A 21814-nucleotide genomic window follows, 5' to 3' on the forward strand; every position below is an offset into this window, starting at 1 on the left:
GTGCTCTCTTGTAACCACTACACAATATTGCCTCCCCAAGGGACCTCTTGTGTCTGTTTTCTCAGCTACTTTGGAATTACCTTGTCGCTAACTGTATTATTTTGGAGGTTTGTTGGGTTAGGACTTAAAACAGTAAGGAGTTTTATTTTCTTAGTGTGTAAATATGCAAAATATGTCTGAAGTTCGGGTAATAAATTTTAATCAACTGGAGAAAAGGGCATTAGAAGTGAAGAATGGGTTTTTGGCAAAAGAGATGTCAAAGTAGAAAAGCAGGAACTAAAATGTCACCCCTTTGCATATGAATTTCTCCTGTTTTGTACAGTCTACAATTTACCGTAACATTGGGGTAACATTCACTAAAAACCAAAACCAAGATGGGTTCAGAAGTTTGCAGAGGAGTGGACAGACAGACATCAGATTCTCATCTACTGCTAAGTCTTTAACAGGACTGTGCTCAACAATAAGATGAAATTTCCTAACCATAAACTATGATGTGCCAGTTAGCAATATTTTCCATTAGTGAATCACATGTCTTTAGAGCTTCTTAGTTTTATTCAAACTGTTTGTAGGTATGTTTCAACAAATTTTTTAGAGTTGACTCAAATCCATATTCTTGTTGCCTTGAAAAAGCCAAGATAGGGAGCCTTCCAAGGTCATAATAATGGCAGCTATACTGGATGGAAGTTTTTCTCTGTGTGACAATATTGAGCGGATAAAATACGTGATCTATAGGCATACCCCATATCTGCCCTTTGCCTGATGAATGAGAGCTATATTGAATGTCAATCTTGGATAACAGCTTTAGCTTTTAATATGTAAACAGGGCAGGAATACAAACTGTGCTGAATAATAGCTGCTCCCAGATACACAAAATGTGATATTTCTTAAAAATATTACAAAAATTACCTAAGGTTCTTTAGCATACATCAGTCAAGTACCTTTAATTAGATCACATTTGATAGCCAAGCAGTCCAACTCCTTGTCTGTGACTGCACATAAAAAACTTTATTTATGATTAGAATTGTTGCTGCAGACCTAAGGCAAGGAAACAATGTTTAGGGATGAAATGAGGGGCAAATTAGTGGTCATTTTTCAGAAAATCTGTAGAAAGTACCCTGTAAAGGAAAACCATGGGCCTCACCTTACTACTGCTTTAGAAGTTCTTGTCCTTGTTTGTGGTCTATAAGTTTCCAAGAGTGGAATTTCCTTGCTAGCATCTACATTATATAAACTTTGATATCCAAAGATGATACTTTTAATCAACCATATTTACAAAGTTAGGTGGTAATGATTATAGAGCCCTGCAGATAGTAGACACACAGTAATTAATGGGTTTTGGCTATCTGTATTTTCTTGCCTGGCTCCTTTCAAGCATAATGGCAAACATTTGTGAGAATGCTGCTTAGGAATGGGTATAGTTTGTGATCAAGGCACAAATCACTGTCTAGTAGTACAGGGTGTTGGCTTAATTAAAATTATTCCCACTAGGTAACTGGTTTAAGTGTGTGCACTTTTCACCTGTTTAGAAGGGCTGCTTAGCAAATTATAACGTGCTTAAGATGCCATGTTATTTAAAAGTGACTATACATAAATGTCTAGCCTTCTAAAAGGTCATGATATGTTAAGTAACATAGCAGTGCTTAGACCATATTGGGTAGTAATTTTTTGCTACAAGACAATAGAAAACATTATTATTAATAAAGTTTCCAATGTATAAACTATTATCCTGCAAAGCTCATAATGATACAGTGAAGTTTGTAGACAAATAAGGTTACTGCTTCATTCATTTTGCCTAGATTTGGGATGTTCTTAATAGCTGTCAGACTGATTGAAACCACAGTTAATCTAGTGGGCATTACTCCCTATGAAATTAAATGTATTCTGAGTAGTCATTTGGCCAGTAGGGGAAAAAATAATTGGTCTCTTCCTATTTTGTATCACAAGAAGAAATCCTACTAGGAGAAAAAGTATCAGAATTTTGGTTTCTAAAAATCCTGCTATTTTTATCTCCATAATATTTTAGTAAAGAAATGTTGCATTATATAGTACATGGTACATAGAAAAATTTTAATAACTGTCACTGAATTGAATGTACTGTACAACAATCACAATTCTAAAATGAAGACTTTACTCATAACAACAGTCCTGTACTTGAAATAAGGGCCTAATTTTAGTGTCTATGTGAATAAAATGAGGCAGCAAAGTGTTAAAAGGAAGAAAGAATGAAAATTGGAACCATAAGTAGGGCTCCTGCTTCTAGTTGCAGGTTAAGCAATATTGCTTAAATTCCCTGAACCTTAGTTTCTTCAACAGTAAAATGTAATAATTTAGTACCTATTTTATAAGGTTGCTGGAGATACTGCATTTTTTTGGTAAATTGTTAAACCATTACACAAAACCATCATACAAATATTAGTTTTATTTAATTTAAATCATAGGGACAATCGGCTTTTGGAATAATGATAGAAGCAGTGAGAAACAATTGTAATTTTTCTATAATACTTTCAGCTGCCTAAGAGTAGAGACATTTTTTTAATTCCACTACCCAGAGTAGGAGCCTGAAAAGAGTAGATCTAAGTAAACATTTGTTGCAAGGCAAGTAGTGAGGAAGTTTTTGTAATAAAGGCTTAAAGTGGGGCTAAATACTAAGTATGATAGATGGAAAAGGTGTTTTAACAAAGTACACTGAAATGGACTTCAGTACAACTTAAGGTTGTCCTTGCTCCTTTATGGTGAGTACGTGTACATTTTGGCATTGTTATAAAACAAGATGATTCTTACACTCTCAAATAATTTATTAAAAAAGGAAGTGGTTTGGGTTGCCATTTTATAATGAATACATGTGATTAAATTCACAACATTTGTAGCAGCTTAAATTACGCTTTCTGACTGGAAAGTAAAATGTATATTTTCCTATAATAAAAGTGACTATCAAGAATTTATGAAACTTTTTCTCATAAACAATGGGAGTTTTTTTTTTTTTAATTGAAGGGTAGTTGACAACAGTATTGCATTACATTAGTTTCAGGTGTACAACACAGTGATTCAACATTTATATACATGATAATTCTAGGTACCAGGTATCACCATACCAAGTTGTTACCATATTTTGACTATATTCCTTATGCTGTACATTACATCCCGGTTACTTATTTATTTTACAATTGGAAGTGTGTTTAAATATATATATATATATATATATATATATATATATATATATATATATTTTTTTGTGATGGCATCTCTCATATTTATTGATCAAATAGTTGTTAACCACAATAAATTTCTGTATAGGGGGGTCAATACTCAATGCACAATCATTAATCCACCCCAAGCCTAATTTTCGTCAGTCTCCAATCTTCTGATGCATAATGAACAAATTCTTACATGGAGTACAAATTCTTACATAGTGAATAAGTTACATGGTGAACAGTGCAAGGGCAGTCATCACAGAAGCTTTCGGTTTTGTTCATGCATTATGAACTATACACAGTTCAAATATGACTATTCATTTGATTTTTAAACTTGATTTATATGTGGATACCACATTTCTCTATTATTATTATTTTTAATAAAATGCTGAAGTGGTAGGTAGATACGAGATAAAGGTAGAAAACAGAGTTTAGTGTTGTAAGAGAGCAAATGTAGATGATCAGGTGTGTGCCTGTAGACTATGTGTTAATCCAAGCTAGACGAGGGCAATAAACATCCATGTATGCAGAAGATTTCTCTCAGAACAGGGGGGGGTGAGGTTCTAAGCCTCACCTCTGCTGCTCCCCATTTTCTCACAATGGGAGTTTTATTACTAATTATGTGTTCCTTTTTTCTGTGGTTTTCAGAGTTTTACTTATGACATGGAACTCTGTGGCCTGTATTTCTCTTTCCTTCTGGTGTTATTGCTCCATTATATTTAAACTGGCCCTGGCATTTCTTTTTCTGTTCTATCACATGTCATTTGTTCTCTTAAGCCACTCCAAATATTTTTTGTAATGATGTAATTAAATGGGAGGTATAAATATATAAATATATAGACATATACCTGTATATATGTCTCTCTCTCTCTCTCTCTCTCTCTCTCTCTCTCTCTCTCTATATATATATATATATATATATATGAGTATCTAAACTGAGGAAATTAATTTTAAATGAATATGTATTTTGAATATATAATTTTTTGGTAAGAAATTCATTGTTGCCTTTTTCTCCTCTGTGCCTGTGCCACTTTGTCATTTCTCTATTATGCCATTCCTTAGTATACAATTTATTCAAAGAATGAAACTACTTCTTTAGGTAAAGCAAGCCAGTGGAGGAACATACTGCACATATACAGTAGCTCTTTTAATGTAATTTATTTTACATTCTAACAGTTTTTCTTAAACTAAAGGCTAAAATTTATACCCAAAAGACATATGCAAGACTTAAAAGGTCACAGTGGCATGATTCATTCATTCATTTAGTACACATTTACTAAGAACTGTCCTAAGATACAGTTCTAAATGCTACTGGAAAATAAGTTAGATAAGATATTGACTCCTCTCTCAAGGACTTTATGGTCTTGGTATATACCTGAGGTATATACCTAAATATCTTTAATTAAGGAATAGATTGACCAATTGATAAGGGCTATAAGGAAGGGCACAGGTCAAATGTTAAAAGAGTTATATGTATGAAAAATCATCAGACTATAACAACTGATTAGGTGTTAGGTGGGAAAAGAGAGGGAAAGTAAAAACTTGCTAAATTTTAAGTATGCTGATTAGGATGCTGGAGACATCATTAATCAAAATAGAAGAAACAGAATGGAAAGCTGGTATGTGGTCAGTTGGAGGTGACTGTGCAACAGCCAGGTAGAGATGTCAACTAGTCTATTAAAAATGATAGAATAGGTGTCAGCAGACGTCTCAACAGAAATTTTACAGTCCAGAAAGGAGTGACATGAAATATTTAATATATTGAAACAGAAGGACCTTGAACTGAGAATCCTCTACCCAGCAAGATTATCATTCAAATTTGAAACAGAGAATAAACAATTCCCAGAAAAACAAAGCCTCAAAGAATTTATAACCCTCAGACCAGCATTACAGGATATGTTAAAGGGACTGCTGCAGATGAAAATGTTCCAAAGGCTAAATAGCTGTCACCAGTGAAAATAAACCCACAGTAAAGGTAGTAACCAATTAACTACCAAGCAAGTATGAAATTAAAACAAAGCAAAAATAGTAAAATCAACTATACATGAAATTACTCAAGAAATACACAAAAAGTGCAGATTATTACATCTAATACATAAAGTGTGGAGGAGGAAGAAGAAAAAAGAAGTTTTAGATTGTATTTGAAACAAGCAATAATCAACTTAATATAGACTGTTTTATAGTCAGGAAGCTATCCTTGAAACTTAGGGTTACCACAAACCTGAAGCCTATAATAGGTATACAAAAAATTTAAAAAGAGAAATCCAATCACAACACTAAAGAAAACCATTTAATAACAAGAAAAGACTGTAAGGGAGGAAGAAAGGAACAGAGGAGCTATAAAAACAATCAGAAAACAATAAAATGGCAGTAAGTACATACCTATCAATAATTACCTTCAATGCAAATGGACTGAATGTACCAATCAAAAGACACAGAGTGGCAGAATGGATAAAGAAACAAGACCCATCTATATGCTGCCTACAAGAGACGCATTTCAGACCCAAAGACATACACAGACTAAAAGTGAAGGGATGGTAAAAGATAATTCATGAAAATAATAGGGAGAAAAAAAGTAGGAGTAGCAGTACTTATATCAGACAAAATTGATTTCAAAACAAAGAAAGTAACAAGAGACAAAGGCATCAGTCAAAAAAGAGGATATAACCATTATAAATATCTATGCATCCACCATAGGGCCACATAAATATGTAAAACAAATAGTAACTGAATTAAAGTAGAAAATAGATGGCAACACATTCATTTTAGGAACCTTTAACACACCACTCACATCAATAGATCAATCAGACAGAAAATAAATAAGGAAACAAAGGTACTGAACAATACATTAGATCCGATGGACAAAACATATCTACAGAACATTCCACACAAAAGCAGTAGGACACACATTTTTCTCAGGTGTACATGGAACATTCTCCAGAAGAGATCACATATTAGGCCACAAAAAGAGCATCAATAAATTTTTAAAAATTGAAATTGTACCAAGCATCAAAAAATATTGAAATTGTATCAAACAGCTTCTCAGACCACAGTGGTATGACACTAGAAAAAATTATACAAGGAAAACCAAAAAGCCCACAAACACATGGATGCTTAACAAAATGCTTCTAAATAATCAATGTATCAATGAACAAATTAGAACAGAAATCAAGTAATATATGGAGACTAATGAAAATTAAAATTCAACAGTCCAAAATTTGTGGGACTCTGCAAAAGCAGTACTAAGAGGGAAGTACTAGCAATACAGGCCTACCTCAAGAAATGAGAAGAATTGCAACTAAACAGTCTAAACTCACAATTAAACAAACTAGGGAAAGAAGGAAAAATGAAACCCAAAGTTGGTAGAAGGAGGGACATATAAAGATCAAACTAGAAATAAAATAAAGAATAAAATATTAGAAAAAAAATAATGAAACTAAGAGTGGGTTCTTGGATAAAATTAAATAGATAAACCCATAGCCAGACTTATCAAGAAAAAAAGAGAGAGTATACAAATAAACAAAATCGGAATAATCACAACAGATACCACAGAAATGCAAAAAAATTATTAGAGAATACTATTAAAAATTATATGCTGATAATTGGACAACCTAGAAGAAATGGACTAATTCTTAGAAAAATAAAACCCTCTGAGACTGACCCAGGAAGAAACAGAAAATCTGAACAGACCAATTACCAGCAATGAGTTGAGTTAGTAATGAAAAAACTCCCAAGAAACAAAAGTGCAGAGCCAGATGGCTTCACAGGTGAATTTTACTGAACATTTAAAGAAGAGCTAATATGCATCCTTCTTAAAGTATTCCATAAACTAGAAAAGGAGGGAATACTTCCAAACTCATTCTATGAGGCCAGCGTCACTCTAATATCAAAACTAGGAAAAGACACCACAAAAAAAGAAAATTGTAGAACAATATCCCTGATGAACACAAATGCAAAATCCTCAACAAAATATTAGCAAACCAAATTCAAAAAGATATCAAAAGGATCATCCATCACAACCAAGTGGGATTTATTCCAGGGATGCAAGGATTGTATAATATTTGTCAATCAATCAATACTATACACCACATTAACAAAAAGAAGGGTAAAAACACCATGATCATCTCAATAGATGCTGAAAAAGCATTTGACAAAATTCAACATCCATTCATGATAAAAGCTCTTAACAAAATGAGTATGGGGGTACGTACCTCCACATAATAAAGGCAATATACAACAAATGCACTGCCAACATCATACTTAATAATGGAAAGTTGAAAGCTTTTCCTCTAAGATCAAGAATAAGACAAGGATGTCCACTCTCACCACTCTTGTTCAACATAGTGCTGGAGGTCCGAGTCATGGCAATCAGACAAGACAGATAAAAGGCATCCAAATTGGTAAGAAAGAAGTTAAGCTGTCACTATGTGCAGATGACATATTATACATAGAAAACCCTAAAGACTCCATCAAAAAACTATTAGATTTAATAACTGGATTCAGCAAAGTTGCAGGATACAAAATTAATGCGAAGAAATGTGTTCCTATATACTAACAACAAACAAGTGGATAGAGAAATCAGAAAAACAATTCCACTTACAATGGCATCAAAAAGAATTAAAAATTACATAGGAATAAATCTAACAAAGGAGGTGAAAGATCTGTACTCTGAAAACTATGAGACACTCATGAGAGGAATTAAAGAAGACACAAATAAATGGAAATCTATCCTGTGCTCATGGACAGGAAGAATCAATATTGTTAAAATGGCCATCCTGCCCAAAGCTATTTAGAGATTCAATACAATCTCTATCAAAATACCAACTGCATTTTTCAATGAACTAGAAAAAATAGTCCTAAACTTCATATGGAACCACAAAAGACCCCAAAATAGCTAAAGCAATCCTGAGAAAGAAGAACAAAGCTGGGGGTATTGTGTACCCTGACTTGAAGCTATATGTAAAGCTGTATGGAGGTTCCTTAAAAAACTAAAAGCAGAAATACCATTTGACCCAGCAATTCCACTTGTAGGAATTTACCCAAAGAAAACAATATCCCTGATTCAAAAAGACATATGCACCCTGTATGTTTATCACAGCACTATTTATAATAGCCAAGATATGGGAACAACCTACGTGTCTATCAATAGACAAATGGATAAAGAAGATGTGGACATATACACAGTGGAATACTATTCAGCCATAAAAACAAAATCCTGCCATTTGCAACAACATAGATGGATCTAAATGATATTATGCTCAGTGAAATACACAAGGTGGAGAAAGAGAAGTGCCATGTGATTTCACTTATTTGTGGAATATAAAGACAAGGTTAACAGAATGAATAAAACAGCAGTAGACTTACAGACACTGAGAAATGACTGGTGGTTACTATTGGGGAGAGGTATGGGTCAGGGTGGGAGGGTGGGGAGGACAAGGGGGATAAAGGGACACAAAGTTCTGTCATTATCAGTTGTTCACAGGGATGGTAGTACAGTAGGGAGAATATAGTCAATGATTCTGTAACATCTTTTTATGTTATCAGATAGTAACCACACTAGAGGGGTAGAGGATTTAATAATATGGGTAATTGTTGAACCACTGTGTTGTATATTTTAAACCAATACAAGATTGTATATCAATGATACTTCAACAAAAAAAAATTTTTTAATTTTAACAATAGAACTACCATATGATCCAGCAAAAAACAAAAAGAAAATGATAGACTAGAGCTGAGGAGGAGAATTTGGGAACTTGGCTGTGTAAAGGAGATTACAAAAATGTGTCCATGTAAAGTTCACAGAAGTTAAGATTTTATATATAGTCAAGGGAGAGGGGAAAGAGAAAGAAGAAAGCCAAGGAAGGGTCCTCGGGGAAGATCTGATAAAAGAACGAAGAGGAGACTGAGAAAAAGACTTAGAAGCAGCAGTAAAATGGAGAGAAAAAATTCCAAGAATAGAATGGATCAACAGTGTCACATGCTATAGAACTGAAGTAAGATAAGAACAAAGAAAAGGAAGTAGAATTTACAACTTAGAGATCAGGAGCATTCTGAAACTAGAATATGGATTTCAAAGTGTTAAGGAGTGTGTGAGTAGTGAGGAAAGGGCAGTAGTAAACAAAGATGCCCTCTTCCTTCAGGAATTTTGCAGGTGAAGGGAATGAAAAAAAGGAAGTCATAAATCAATAAAATGTTAGGGCTGCTAAGGGAATCACCTTGAAGAAACTGTTAGATTCTTAATTCTTGAAGATCAAAAGAATCAGAAGTTTGCTGCAAGCATAGAGAAATTTTTCAGTGAAGTGGGGCATTGAAGGAGTTCACATAGCGCAGAGTGAATTCAAATTGTGGTCTTTGGACCAGTAGCCTGGGATAACGGAACTTGGAAATGCAAATGATCAGGTCTCAGCGATCTCTATTTAAACAAACCTTCCAACTGATTCTAGTGCACAGTAAAATTTTAGTCCCACTGCCCATTCTCAGTAGAAGGCAAGGCTACCTGCAGAGAAGGAGAGAAGAGTAGTGGAATCTGAAGTAAGAGGAGGGTGGGCAAGATAAGGATTAGATATTGAAGACTATGGTAGCAAGTCAAACAGAATTTATTAAAAGGACTGTCTAGCAAAGAGTAGTCCAGCAAGATACAGACAATCTTTACTGGAGTAAATTGGCCTAGTTTGTGGACTTTCTCTAGCACACAATAAAGTCAAAATCTAAGGATAGAGAAAGTGGATGATAATCTATTCAAACTAAGGGATCAGCAAAATGAAGATAGTATTCAGAGAAAGCAACAAAAAGTTCAAAAGTTTCTAGCAAAATCATTGTTGAATTGGCTGACAATGCAAGCCAACCTGGCTTGGAGCTGAGGGCTAGAGAGCCTGATGAAGGTAAGGTTGAGTAGGAATGAGGGAGTAGGATATTAAATTAAAAAGTTATAATAAGAGAAAGATACATTCAGAATTCCAGATTAAATCATTTCAAATGATGACGGGATTCAAGGAGTGCCCAAAGTCTATGAGGGCTGAAGATATAGTAGAAATGAAGAACTGAGGGTGATGAAGAGCTACGAGAAGAGAGTGTGGGAAGGATCACTGATATGAGTGGTGAAGTTCTTATAGGTGTTTCCAAGGCAGGGATCAGTCGCAAGTGGAGAGAAGATTGTAGACCTGCCAATGAAACTGCTGAAGGGTAAGGAGAATATCTAGAAGGTCAGTAGTAGAGAGTGATAATATGAGCTAAGAAGAGTAATACATACAGATTGCAGGCTTTTAAAGTGAGAAGAATGTTGATCAACAAAACCCAGAATACCCGACTGCCTAGTATTGTATTGAGAAAAGAATTTAGTAATATATAAGAGAGAGAAATAGATACACAGAGAATTAAACAAATGAAAAAGAAAACGTCAGAATTCTCAACACCAACAAAAATTTTTGTACTAAAACAGAAGCAAAATAGGACAAAAATTGTCTCAGCAGTAAATAATATTTCATAGCAATAATAATATAAACACTGAATACTGATTTAGCCAAAATATGGGATTTAACTACAGTGGGAAGATGGAAGATATGAAAGGAGGCGGATGGGAGATTAATTAAAGTAAAACCTTATGTACCAGCATTATCAACAGATAATATGCAACACTGATAAAACAAGAAGTTAACAGCATAACTATATGCAAGCTTTTAACTATTTGGAGGTAAATCCTAGAGGAAAAAGAAGAGTTGAAATGGTTGCCTTTGGGGATCAAGAGGGTGTGACAAGGGTTGGGACAGAGAACTTTTTGTTATGTGCCTTTTAGTACTATCTACCTTTTAAGCTATATACATGCATTTCTTTGATTTAAAAAAGTAAAATCTATTTTTAAAAGAACAAATAATTAACAACTATTGTTTTCCACAAAAGTTCAAAATGGCACCATAGCAGGAGGTAGCAGGAGACAGATAAGGGTGGTACTGAGAAATGATGGACCCAAAACAGATATAAACTACATTTTTGGAAGAGATAAGCAGGGGATAGAAGTTTGCACAAAAGACACTCATTTTGAATAATGGAGATGAGAAGACAGTAAATATGGAGAGGGACTTGAGCCACATTTTAATGAGAGGAAACAGGCAGAACTGCTGAGTTTATAGAGGTAACCAACCCAGAGATTCCATCATTAGTGAATGACTTACATTAAATAAACATTGTAGTAAGCTTCCTGAATACATGTCAGAAAATGCACCTGACACTAAGATTTGTGCTGTTTTAATGTTGACAAAAATTGAATTTTCAAATGACAGGAAGAAAGGCGTCAAAAGTTGGAGTATTTTCCATTGGCAATAGTACTCTCCAAGTGAGCGGGGCTGTTCCCCTTACATCCTCCAATGACTCGAAAAGGTTTCCTGGAAGCCTCAAGCCAAATAGAAAAGAGTTGAGCATATAATATACATAATTACTTGAGTATTTCTTATAAACCACCTGTATGACAACTTGTAAAATGAGTTCAGCTCAGTTTTTCCCTGTCACTAACATATGTGAATTTATCCGTTCCTTGCTAATGACAGAGAAATGATCACAGCACATTATTGTTAATGTTCCCAGGGAAGGAAATGTAATTGGTGATGTTTTGAATTTGAAACCAAAATGATGATGTTTCCAGGGAGGCTCATGTAAAACATACATAAATTATTTTCATAAAAAAGTATTTTGAAGACAGGTTTTTGGGCAGCTCACTTTAAAAAATATTTTAATGTTTTGTAGAAGACACTTTAAAGGTGATTTAGTTTATTGTAAAAATATTACAATGGGAACCAGTTTCTTATATTGATGCTTTGAAACACATGGGGCCTGAGGTTGGGGGAGGAAGAAGGTGCAGAATCAAACCTTCATTTAAGCATCTAATGTGAGTTGGCACTAAGCTAGGTATTTTACATATTTTATCTCATTTAATCCTATTGTAGGATACACTGCACACTAAGTCTGATTCTCTCTTTTATAGATGGAGAAACTGAGGTTCAGTTCAGTTAAGTCAATTACCTAAGATCATGCAGCTCAGCAGAATCAGGTTTTATAAACCCAAATAATCGAACTGAAAATCTGTTCTTTCCTCCTTATTAAGCTACCTCTGAATTACAATTTAAAACACAAGCTACAAATGTGTCAACCTTTAGTTTTAAAAAAGCCTAATTTAGATCTGCTCTATTACTCTTTAAATAGACTCCTCCACCGATATGAAAGAGACATGTTAAACACCAAGGAGTCTAGGTGAGAAAACTCATTCTCTGCTCTCTGTCCATGGTATCTGCACAACCAGGTTACCCTGTCCTTACTCTGATCAGGAAATGATCCAATGCTATGTAATCCATACAAGTGGAATTACTATCTTTAAGCTTTCTCTCAACAGCACTTCAAATTCAACCTCATAAAACACTTAAAAAACAGAAAAATGTTATCTATACAAAAAGCCTCCAGCCTTTAACAAAACTGAATTGGAATCTCAAACTGGAGAGTGAGTAATGAAGTAGAAATAATATGTTACCTAATTCTGCCCATTTTCTAAATAGACAATATCTAATCTGGTTAAATATGTTATAAACTGTACTAACCTAGGGAAGGATACCACATTACCAGTGCCATTGAACAGGACTCTTAATCCTGTGATATTGTTGCTGTCTCTGATAATTGGCCCTCACTCCATTCCTAGTGTCACGATTCTAGCTTAAGTTTTACACTTAAGACTAACTGAAATAGCTTCAAATATCTTCTCTCTGAAAATCCTTTTCTGCTGCATTTTTTTATGTTGTTGACTTCATAGTTTATTAAGCAATTTTGACATATATTTTCATTTAGTCTTTACATCGATCTGTGAGGTAGGCGTTACTATCTAAATTTTATGGATGAGGATGGTTCTAAGAGATTTAATACATATTAAGAACCCAAAGCTTGAAAGGCACAGAGCTGGGACAGGAACGCAAGTTTTCCTATCATGACGCTCGTCTACTTTCTATTATGTCACCAACACCTCTCCACGGGCAGTCTCTTAATGGAGTGCTTTATTAATGTTTACATTATTGATAAAAGACTCTCCATACAACTAACTCAACTTCAAGAGAGAACTTTCAATAAGCTATGGCATCAGGTATCTGGATCCACCACATGCTAGTTGTCCAAGCCTTTTGCCCTTCCAAATAACTTAACCTCTCTGAACCTGTTTCCTTATCTGAGCAACAAGGGCAACAATAACACCTTCCTCATCTGATCATTCGTGAGAAGAAACTCAATATGCCAATCTTGTACAAAGCTTCTAGGATTAACCTCCTAAAGCATACCTATTTTCCTACTCAACACCCTTCATTCATGCTTCATTCCCTACCAAATACAGTTCAAGATTTTAAAGTTAACATTTAAGGGCCTCATGATCTGTTTTAATGTATCATTTTAACCCTGCATTCTGGTACTTCTCAGGAATGTCTTCCTTGCTGGACAAACCAAACCACTATCTGTGAAACCCAAAATGTACTTTCCCAAATACATGACTTTTTTTCATGTAATTCTCTCTTCTTATATTGTCATCTCTATGCCACAACACAATACCACATATGGAAATTCTGCTCACTTTTCAAAGCCCAGGGCAATTGCCACCTCCTCAACAAAGCTTTCCTTGATCTCCCTGCTGAAATTAATTTCTTCTCTCTTCTATTCCCATCAAACATTCTTGTTCTTCTTTTATGACAGATAACACTTTGCTTTGCACTCTGTTGTGTTTGCCACTTTCCCCTATTAGTAAGCACCTATAAGAAGTGTGACAACGGCTTACCCACTTTTGTATTTCTCATAGTACTTGGCATGAAGATTTAATGTTTATGAATAATAATTACTACTAACAACTAATAATTACCTTTTGTTAAGCACTTCATCAGCATTCAACTATGTTAGGTGCTTAACATACAAGACAATTAATTCTTACAATAACCCTGTAAGAAATGAATGATGAATCACTATTTTAGAATGAGAAAACTGAAACAAAGGTAAGTATTAGATTGAACTGTGTGAAATTGTTGCTATTTGACTGACTTTGATATAAAAATCACAATTTCAAATGATTTAACCTCATAAAATGGCTTTTTAATGGTTATTGCTAATCTATGTAACCTAAGAAGTTCAACACCATCTGGACCATGTTTTAGAATAATCCTAGAGGCCAATTATTTCCAAACATTGTATTCAAAGAAAAGATCATATTAAGCTTCTTTAGATTGGAAAAACATGGATTTAAAATCTGTGGTTCTTTTTCACCAGTATGGCCAAAGGCAAATTTCAAAGTTTCAGTCTTTAGAAATAATCTAATGTAAAATAATCAAATTCTTATGTTGGCAGACTCCTTTATTTTTTCTTATTCTTTTCCTTTTTCTTTTACTAATTGTTGCCTATGAGAAAGGTCCATTTAAGCAAGTTATTCCTCATTAGAAAAAAGATTTTAAAAAATCCAAATGATGGCTGATGCCCCATTGTACCAGTTATTGTTAGTTTTACAAAGATATAAGAAAATATTTTTCCTTCAACACTTGTATAACAGATTTTTTCCAGATTCCAAAGTCTCCAGAACATAAATTAGTCACTGACAATTGTATCCCAAGAGATTTCTTCTTTGCAATTAAGTTTTAGTTTCTATTTTGTTGATATAATATGCAATAAAATGCACATATAGTCTGAATTGTTAATATACTGTATTTTTCAAAGGACACAGGAAGTAATTGCCAGTTGTGAAATGTGACCATTACAATCATTATTGATAATATCACTTCCAATTCATTGTTCATTTAAATACTGTACCTCATGGAAATATTTAATGTTGCACAATCAACAGACACATTTTAGAACTGAGGATCAGCTGGAAATGAGGTATTCATTATTCACTTCATAATTTCCCTCACAGATTTAATGCATTAATAGACCTGAATTATTGTCTTCTGACAAGAAATGGAAAATTTTGTCTTAAAAATGCCACAACAAAGTGGTATAACTCCTCAATACTTGGATGAAAATTTAATGTGGGTACCCATACACTGGTGTGAAAAGGAAGAGTGTTATTTCAGTTTTATAAGGTATCAGCTGATTGGTCTTACCTGATCATGTATATGGCTTGATCCACCATGGCACAGTTCATTTCCAGTATTTATAGAAAGTGAATCACATCCTGTGATGGTTTGCATTTGCTGGCTAGAATGGCATTGTTGACAGTGTGGAGAATGGATGATCTGGGGCTGTTGGACGATGTGACGATGGCACTGAACTTGAGGATAGTATTCCTAAAATACATACACATGCCAAAAAGAGCTGCTGAATATATAAATTACTAATCAAGAAAAAACTAACTGAATCCATTATTTAAATATAATGTATTCTTTCACAAAATAATTCAAGTCCTAGAATTTGTAGTTTTATTAAGTGATATATTATTTTTCCAAATTGTTCTACTGAGGGAAATTCCATTGAATACTATTTTTATTTGATCAGGTGGCTGTGACCATTCAAATACTTACCTAAATTGGCCAGGGAATTGCATGTTCTGATTAAATTAATATTCCAGCTACACTTAAAACTAAAACTCTAATGAATATTAATATTAATTAATCTTTCTTTGATAATTCAACAGGCACTTCAGGATCTAATTACATAATAATACTATAATACTGAAGATGTAGATGGTGTAAAGTTAGAAAATAATGTTATGTAGTGATTTTCAATGTCAGGAAGCATATTAGAATCATATTGGGGGCAGCGAAGTTCTTATGCTTATGAAAATTGAGCATGAATTAAGAAAAAAGACTGGAAAGCAGTGACTAAAGCTTCATATCCAGAAACGTGGATTCTAACTCTGATTCTACCACTTACTCTGTGATCTTAGGAAACCATACATGCAACATTTATGGGCCTCAGATTCCCCATTTGTAAAAGTGATGATAATATGTGCCTCATTGGGTTGCTGTGAGGAGTAAATGAGCTAATGTTATAAAGTGCCTACTACAAAGTAGGTGGGTAATAATATTTATTATTATTCTTACATCATTTAGTCATTTATCGTCATCATCATCAACTTACTCATCACCCCCATCACTAATTTTACAGGTGGTAAAAAGAAAACCCTGAGATCCAGAGAAGTACGATGATTTATGTATAATGACAGAACTAATGAATGGCGAAATTGGGACTGAAACTCATGATTTCTAGCTCAGAGTTCTTTCAGAACATTAGGCTGAATTTATACTGTCCTCAAATATTCTGCAACTTGTTTTTAAACTAAATCTTTGCTATCTGTTTGTTTATTTGTCAGAGCTTTTTCTGACTAAGTATAGAGTACAGAATAAGAAAAGATATCAAGTTATTTCAGTTTGGGGCACTTCAGGTATATTTGAATTTCCCATATTATTTTATTTTTCTACTTTGATAACAAGCATGTGAAAACCAGTTTGCAAAGAAAAAAATACTCTACTTTGATTGTAATGCTATTCATGCACATGCAATTAACTTTGAAAGTGTAAATTCAATGCTCTATTTCCTTTGAACTGTGGAAAACTGACCTATAGTAATAAAGTAAAGCATTTCAAATTAAATTTTTTATATGGAACAATTTTCAAATTATATGAAATGAAAAAAGATACATAAGAATGAATACAGTATGTTCCCTTTTGTGTAACATTTGAAAACATATACATGCATATTTACAAATATACACAGTACTCTTTTAAATACTGATTTTAAATGCATAGAGCAAGTAACTTTTATGAGTATCTCTGGAAAGAGGAACTGAGGGATGAGAGGGTCAGAATAGAGAGGTTTTTTTTTCACTATATACATTTTTATTCTCTTTTTATGTTCTTTATGCCTTTTATACTTTTAATGCTTTGAAAATTTATTGCCATGTATACAAATTACCTTCTCATGTATACAAAAACATTTTGAAAGAAAGAAAAATTACATACAGAAAACACATTTTACAAATAGATACTGCCTTGGTAGACATATAGATAATGAAGGTCATAGAATCAGGTCATAAAATCATTTGCTCTAGGCTCTGATCAAATATGACTCACTTTACAAATATGCTAGTAAAAGGATCTCTACAGTTTAGAAGTCTGTGTACTTTTGTACAGATTTTGTGGGGGTGGTGGTGAATGTATTATCTGTTCTTTTATGTTACAAAAATCCTTCATATAGTGGATTAGGATAACGTCAGAGTGACGGTCTGAGAAAACCTTCATCCAATGGGGATCTTGTACACTACTGAAATAGAATTCCTCTGAAAAAAAATAATGTGTTCCTTACAAAGCAAGTTAGGAAACACTTTAAAGGACACATCAACATAGGACAATAGAGAAAACAAAACTCCTTTGTCAGTCATCTTCCTTTATTACTGTATCAGTTCATGCTTGAGTAGAATGGTGGCAGTCTTTCCATCTGAGGTGTCTTGTGGTTTCCCCGAGCCTATTTGGCCTTTGAACCACTCATTGGTACCACTGAAGACCTAGCAGTTTTCCAGTTTTCAGTTCTTACACCTGACTACTTAAATTGTTGTTCCAAAGCAAGATATTCATATGTTATTCATACTTTTGAAACATGCTGCAAGTTGAATTTTTAATGTAGAAAATATCAAACACTTCTGATTTATCATATATTTCATCTTCTTTGATAGAGAAAAAAATACACAAGTATAAATTGGCTAATTATCTTGTAACAGGCACCTTTACCACACTTTCACTACAAAGACCACTTTTTTGAACAGTTCCCATTTCCTAAGAGCTATTTCTACTTGTCTCATATGACATTAAACAGGTTCATCCAGATCCTGGCTTTATCCCGCTAGTCCTACTGCATCTCTGTCACTAAATAACTCCATTAGGTCAAAGCAGTTGTAGTTTGTTCCATATGCATAGCTCTTTTTACCTTGGGCAGTCTCCCATGGCAGTCTCCAAACTCCCAAATCATTTAAGTCATTAACAAGAAAAGTGGCATTAGAAAGCAAAATATTCAAGTTAATAGTATGTAGCAACAGTGTTCTTTTAAAAGAGTTCTTCTTTAATTGTTCCAGATGCATAGCAATAATAATATACAGGATATTCAATCTTTTTCTCCAGGGACCAAGATCTATAAGAGCTGTTTACTCTCTTTGAAACAAGAAGTTGGATGCAGAATGAAATGATGTGTTTTAAACAACCCTTACTATTTAAAATGTGTCAAACTTACTGATTTGGCAGTCCAGTTGGATAAAGGACAGATGTTGTAATTTGATAGCTTGAGGAAAGTGCCCCTTGAAGAACTGACATATTTGATGAAACGTTTTCTATTTCGAATCATAATGTCCAGGAGTATTTTGAAAGATATGTGCCCATATGTACCATACCAGACCCTTCAGACTATATCCAGCTTTCCAAGCAGACGAAAATGTTAAAGATTTGGATATTTATGATTTCAAGAACTTACTTTATTTAACTTTCATTGGGCATCATCTAAGTAATAATGTATTAGTTCCTGTGAAACTGGTCACAACTGCCCATAAATGCTCATAAAAATAAGACATATTCTCATACCAAAAGAAGTAGAAAGGAGAAGTTAGCATATTTTAATGTTTAATCTGTATATGAGAAAATGATTTTTGTGATCAAAATTCATTTCATATTATTTAACTGCCTATTATGGGTTGAATTGTGCCCCCTCCCAAAGATATGTTAAAGTCCTAACCCCCAGTACCTCAGAATGTGACTTATTTTAGAAATAGGGTTTTTAAAGAAGTAATCAAGTTAAAATGAGGTCATTAGATGGGTTCTAATCAAATATGACTGATGTACTCATAAAAAAGGGGAAATTTGGACACAGACAGCCATGCACACAGGAAAAATAATGTAAAGACACACAAGGAATATGTCATGTGAAGATGAAGGATGAAAGTTATGCATCTATAGGCCAAGGAATGCCTGAGGCCACCAGAAACTAGGAGATAGGCATGGAAGAGTTCCTTCCCTAGAGGCTTCAAGAACAAGGCCACCAACACCATGATTTTGTACTTCTGACCTCCAGAGTTGTGAGACAATCAATTTCTGTTGTTTTAGGCCACCCAGACTGTGGTACTTTGTACAGAAGCCCTAAGAAACAAATGCACTGTCCTAGTTCAAGAATGGCCAAGAGACAAGTCCCAAGCTTTTCTGGGCTGGATGTGCTTGTATCCACTGAGAAGATCAATATGAAACCTCTACTCACTATAGTAACAAATCTGTTTGAAGGATGGGGGTTCTAGATGTCATGGAATTACCATAACCCTGCTGTAGTTTTGTACTCTGTACTTGGTCTCTCAATTAAGCTTAATGGAATTTTAAACATGTGACTTGAAGCTTTAGTTTTCTACATCTTTTATAGTATACAGTATTTTACATATTCATGCATATTGTCCATTTAAAAATTAATTTCATATTAAATGAATTAAGATACAATTATAATATTTTAAGTTATGAGTTTTGTGAGGTAGGTTTAAAAGAAACTTGGAAAATATTGGGACATCTATATTAAGTTCAGATTCTGCAATTAATGTTCTATATGATTTGATATGTCTTTATTTCAGTTTTCTTTTCAGTAAAACAGGGACAATAATACTTCACAAGAGGAAATAGATATGAAAATGTTAAGGATGATATGAAGGGCTGTAGATATAATAAGGTATTATTATGATTCATATTGGTGTTGCCTAGCACTTGACGACTGAGTATCATTTTAGCTCTATTACAAAACAAAACAAGTGAACTAACAAAACAGAAATAAATTCATAAATACAAAGAATTGGTGATTGCCACAGAGGAGAGTGGATGGGCAAAGTAGGTGAAGTGGATAAATAGGTAAAAACTTCCAGTTATAAAATAAATAAGTCATGAGGATGAAAAGTAACAGCATAATGGATGTAGTCAATGATATTATAATAGCCTTGTATAGTGAGAGACAGTAATTACACTTAACTGTGGGGAGCATTTCATAATTATATAATTGTTGAACCATCATGTTGTACACCTGAAACTAATATACTATTGTATGTCAACTATTGTTCAATAAAAAAGTTTCAAAAAATTTTAAGAACTACATTTTTTCAAATTAAATATTTGAATAATTCAAAAGGAAAGGATACACTTACAAAACAACCCTTAAAACAAATTTTACATACCTTATCTGTATTTAGCTTCTCCACTTTTTGTACTGTTTTTTCATAAATAAAATCGTTTCCTGGGAAGAAATGACCTCCTCTTAGGAGCGGAGACAGTGGTTCCTAGAAAGACAGTAAAGACTATATTTTGCTTTGGAAGGTACTTTTTCAGAGGAACCTTAACTTAAGCAAATATCCAGACTCTAATAAACTCTGTAGTAGTGACTTTAGGACAGAGCAATGACATCCCAATAACGTTCTGAGAGATATAAGGGAATAGTAATTAAGAGAGTACATTTCCTCAAACAGTACAATTTAGATCTCTCCTGCTACTTTTTACTGGGCCTAACAAAGTGTTTTGGAGAAATTGGAATGTGGTGGGAAATTTTTTTTTTTTCTGTTCCTAAGGTAAGATACAATGAATTCTTTTGAGGTAGACAGACATAAGGTCAGCCTCATTTAAATTGGGTTCACTGGCAGGTTTCTTTCTATGTAAAAGTATTATTGAAGAAATACAAAATAAACATAATTCAACACTTCTGAGCTGTAAGTAGATAGAACTATATTAAATTTTTTTTCCTGGAACTCAATTCGGGTGTCCTTGAAGTATACAATTCTTCTGATTATAATCAAAGCTAAGACTCTCACTACAACATGTGTTTCGAATACTGAGAACATAGTAGATGCTTTAAAAGCCACTGTATCTCCATATAATCAACTAAATTGATGTAGGATTATCCAAGTACTTAGAAGATGTCAGCCAATAAAGTAAAGGCTGGTGACATGTCCAAGATCTGAAAGAAACCAGGGAAACACTAATAAGAATCAGACCAGGAGTCTAAAATAAATATAATGTGTACTATATTCCTTTCTTTATTTTCATATGAGTTTTTGGGATTGCTTTATTACAAACCAAGAAGTACACTAATTCATTTTTGTAATACTGGGGAACAGTATAGAAGGGGATTGGCTAAGCCTATTACCAGTTAATGTGTTTAAGACCATTTCAAAATCAACAAAATGTGCTAGCATTTTTGTAGTCTGCTATTGTAAAAACCCTTAAAACAACTGGATTTACAACACTGATTGTTGAGAAGTCACGACACTCTTGAACCCAAAGCTATATATTTATTGTATTCCATTTGAATAAAGGGTGCTTTAACTAAATGTTCCTAGGATACTTTGGTAAAACAAACATATAAATGATTAAATTTGGCTAGTTGATTAATTATTAAATGTAAAGATATATTTAGAAAGATTGCCCTAGAAGCTCTTTTGTGTTTGCTTGCATTTGTAAAAATGCCTCATTAGCAGTTATTTGCAATCATGTAACACACATTTAAGAGCTTACTATGTACAAGGTACTTTGCTAAGTGTTACAAGGCATGAATCAAGTTTAGATTATTACTAGGAGCATTGAATATTGATCAGAGCTCATCAAACTAAAGCCAACAGCCTGTTTTTG

At 33.7% G+C, this 21814-nt stretch overlaps 1 protein-coding gene across 1 annotated transcript in view; it reads right to left on the minus strand.

The window, feature by feature from the left end:
* Positions 1-21814, minus strand: part of POF1B (POF1B actin binding protein) — a 95460-nt gene that overhangs the window by 38265 nt on the left and 35381 nt on the right. The window contains exons 5-6 of the mRNA XM_036929995.2: positions 20371-20472; positions 15293-15475 (exon numbers count right to left, since the gene is read on the minus strand). Coding sequence (XP_036785890.2) covers positions 15293-15475; positions 20371-20472 — 285 coding nt within the window. The remainder of the gene's footprint in view (positions 1-15292; positions 15476-20370; positions 20473-21814) is intronic.

The sequence above is a fragment of the Manis pentadactyla genome, chromosome X (assembly GCF_030020395.1).
Source record: "Manis pentadactyla isolate mManPen7 chromosome X, mManPen7.hap1, whole genome shotgun sequence".
Lineage (NCBI taxonomy): Eukaryota > Metazoa > Chordata > Mammalia > Pholidota > Manidae > Manis > Manis pentadactyla.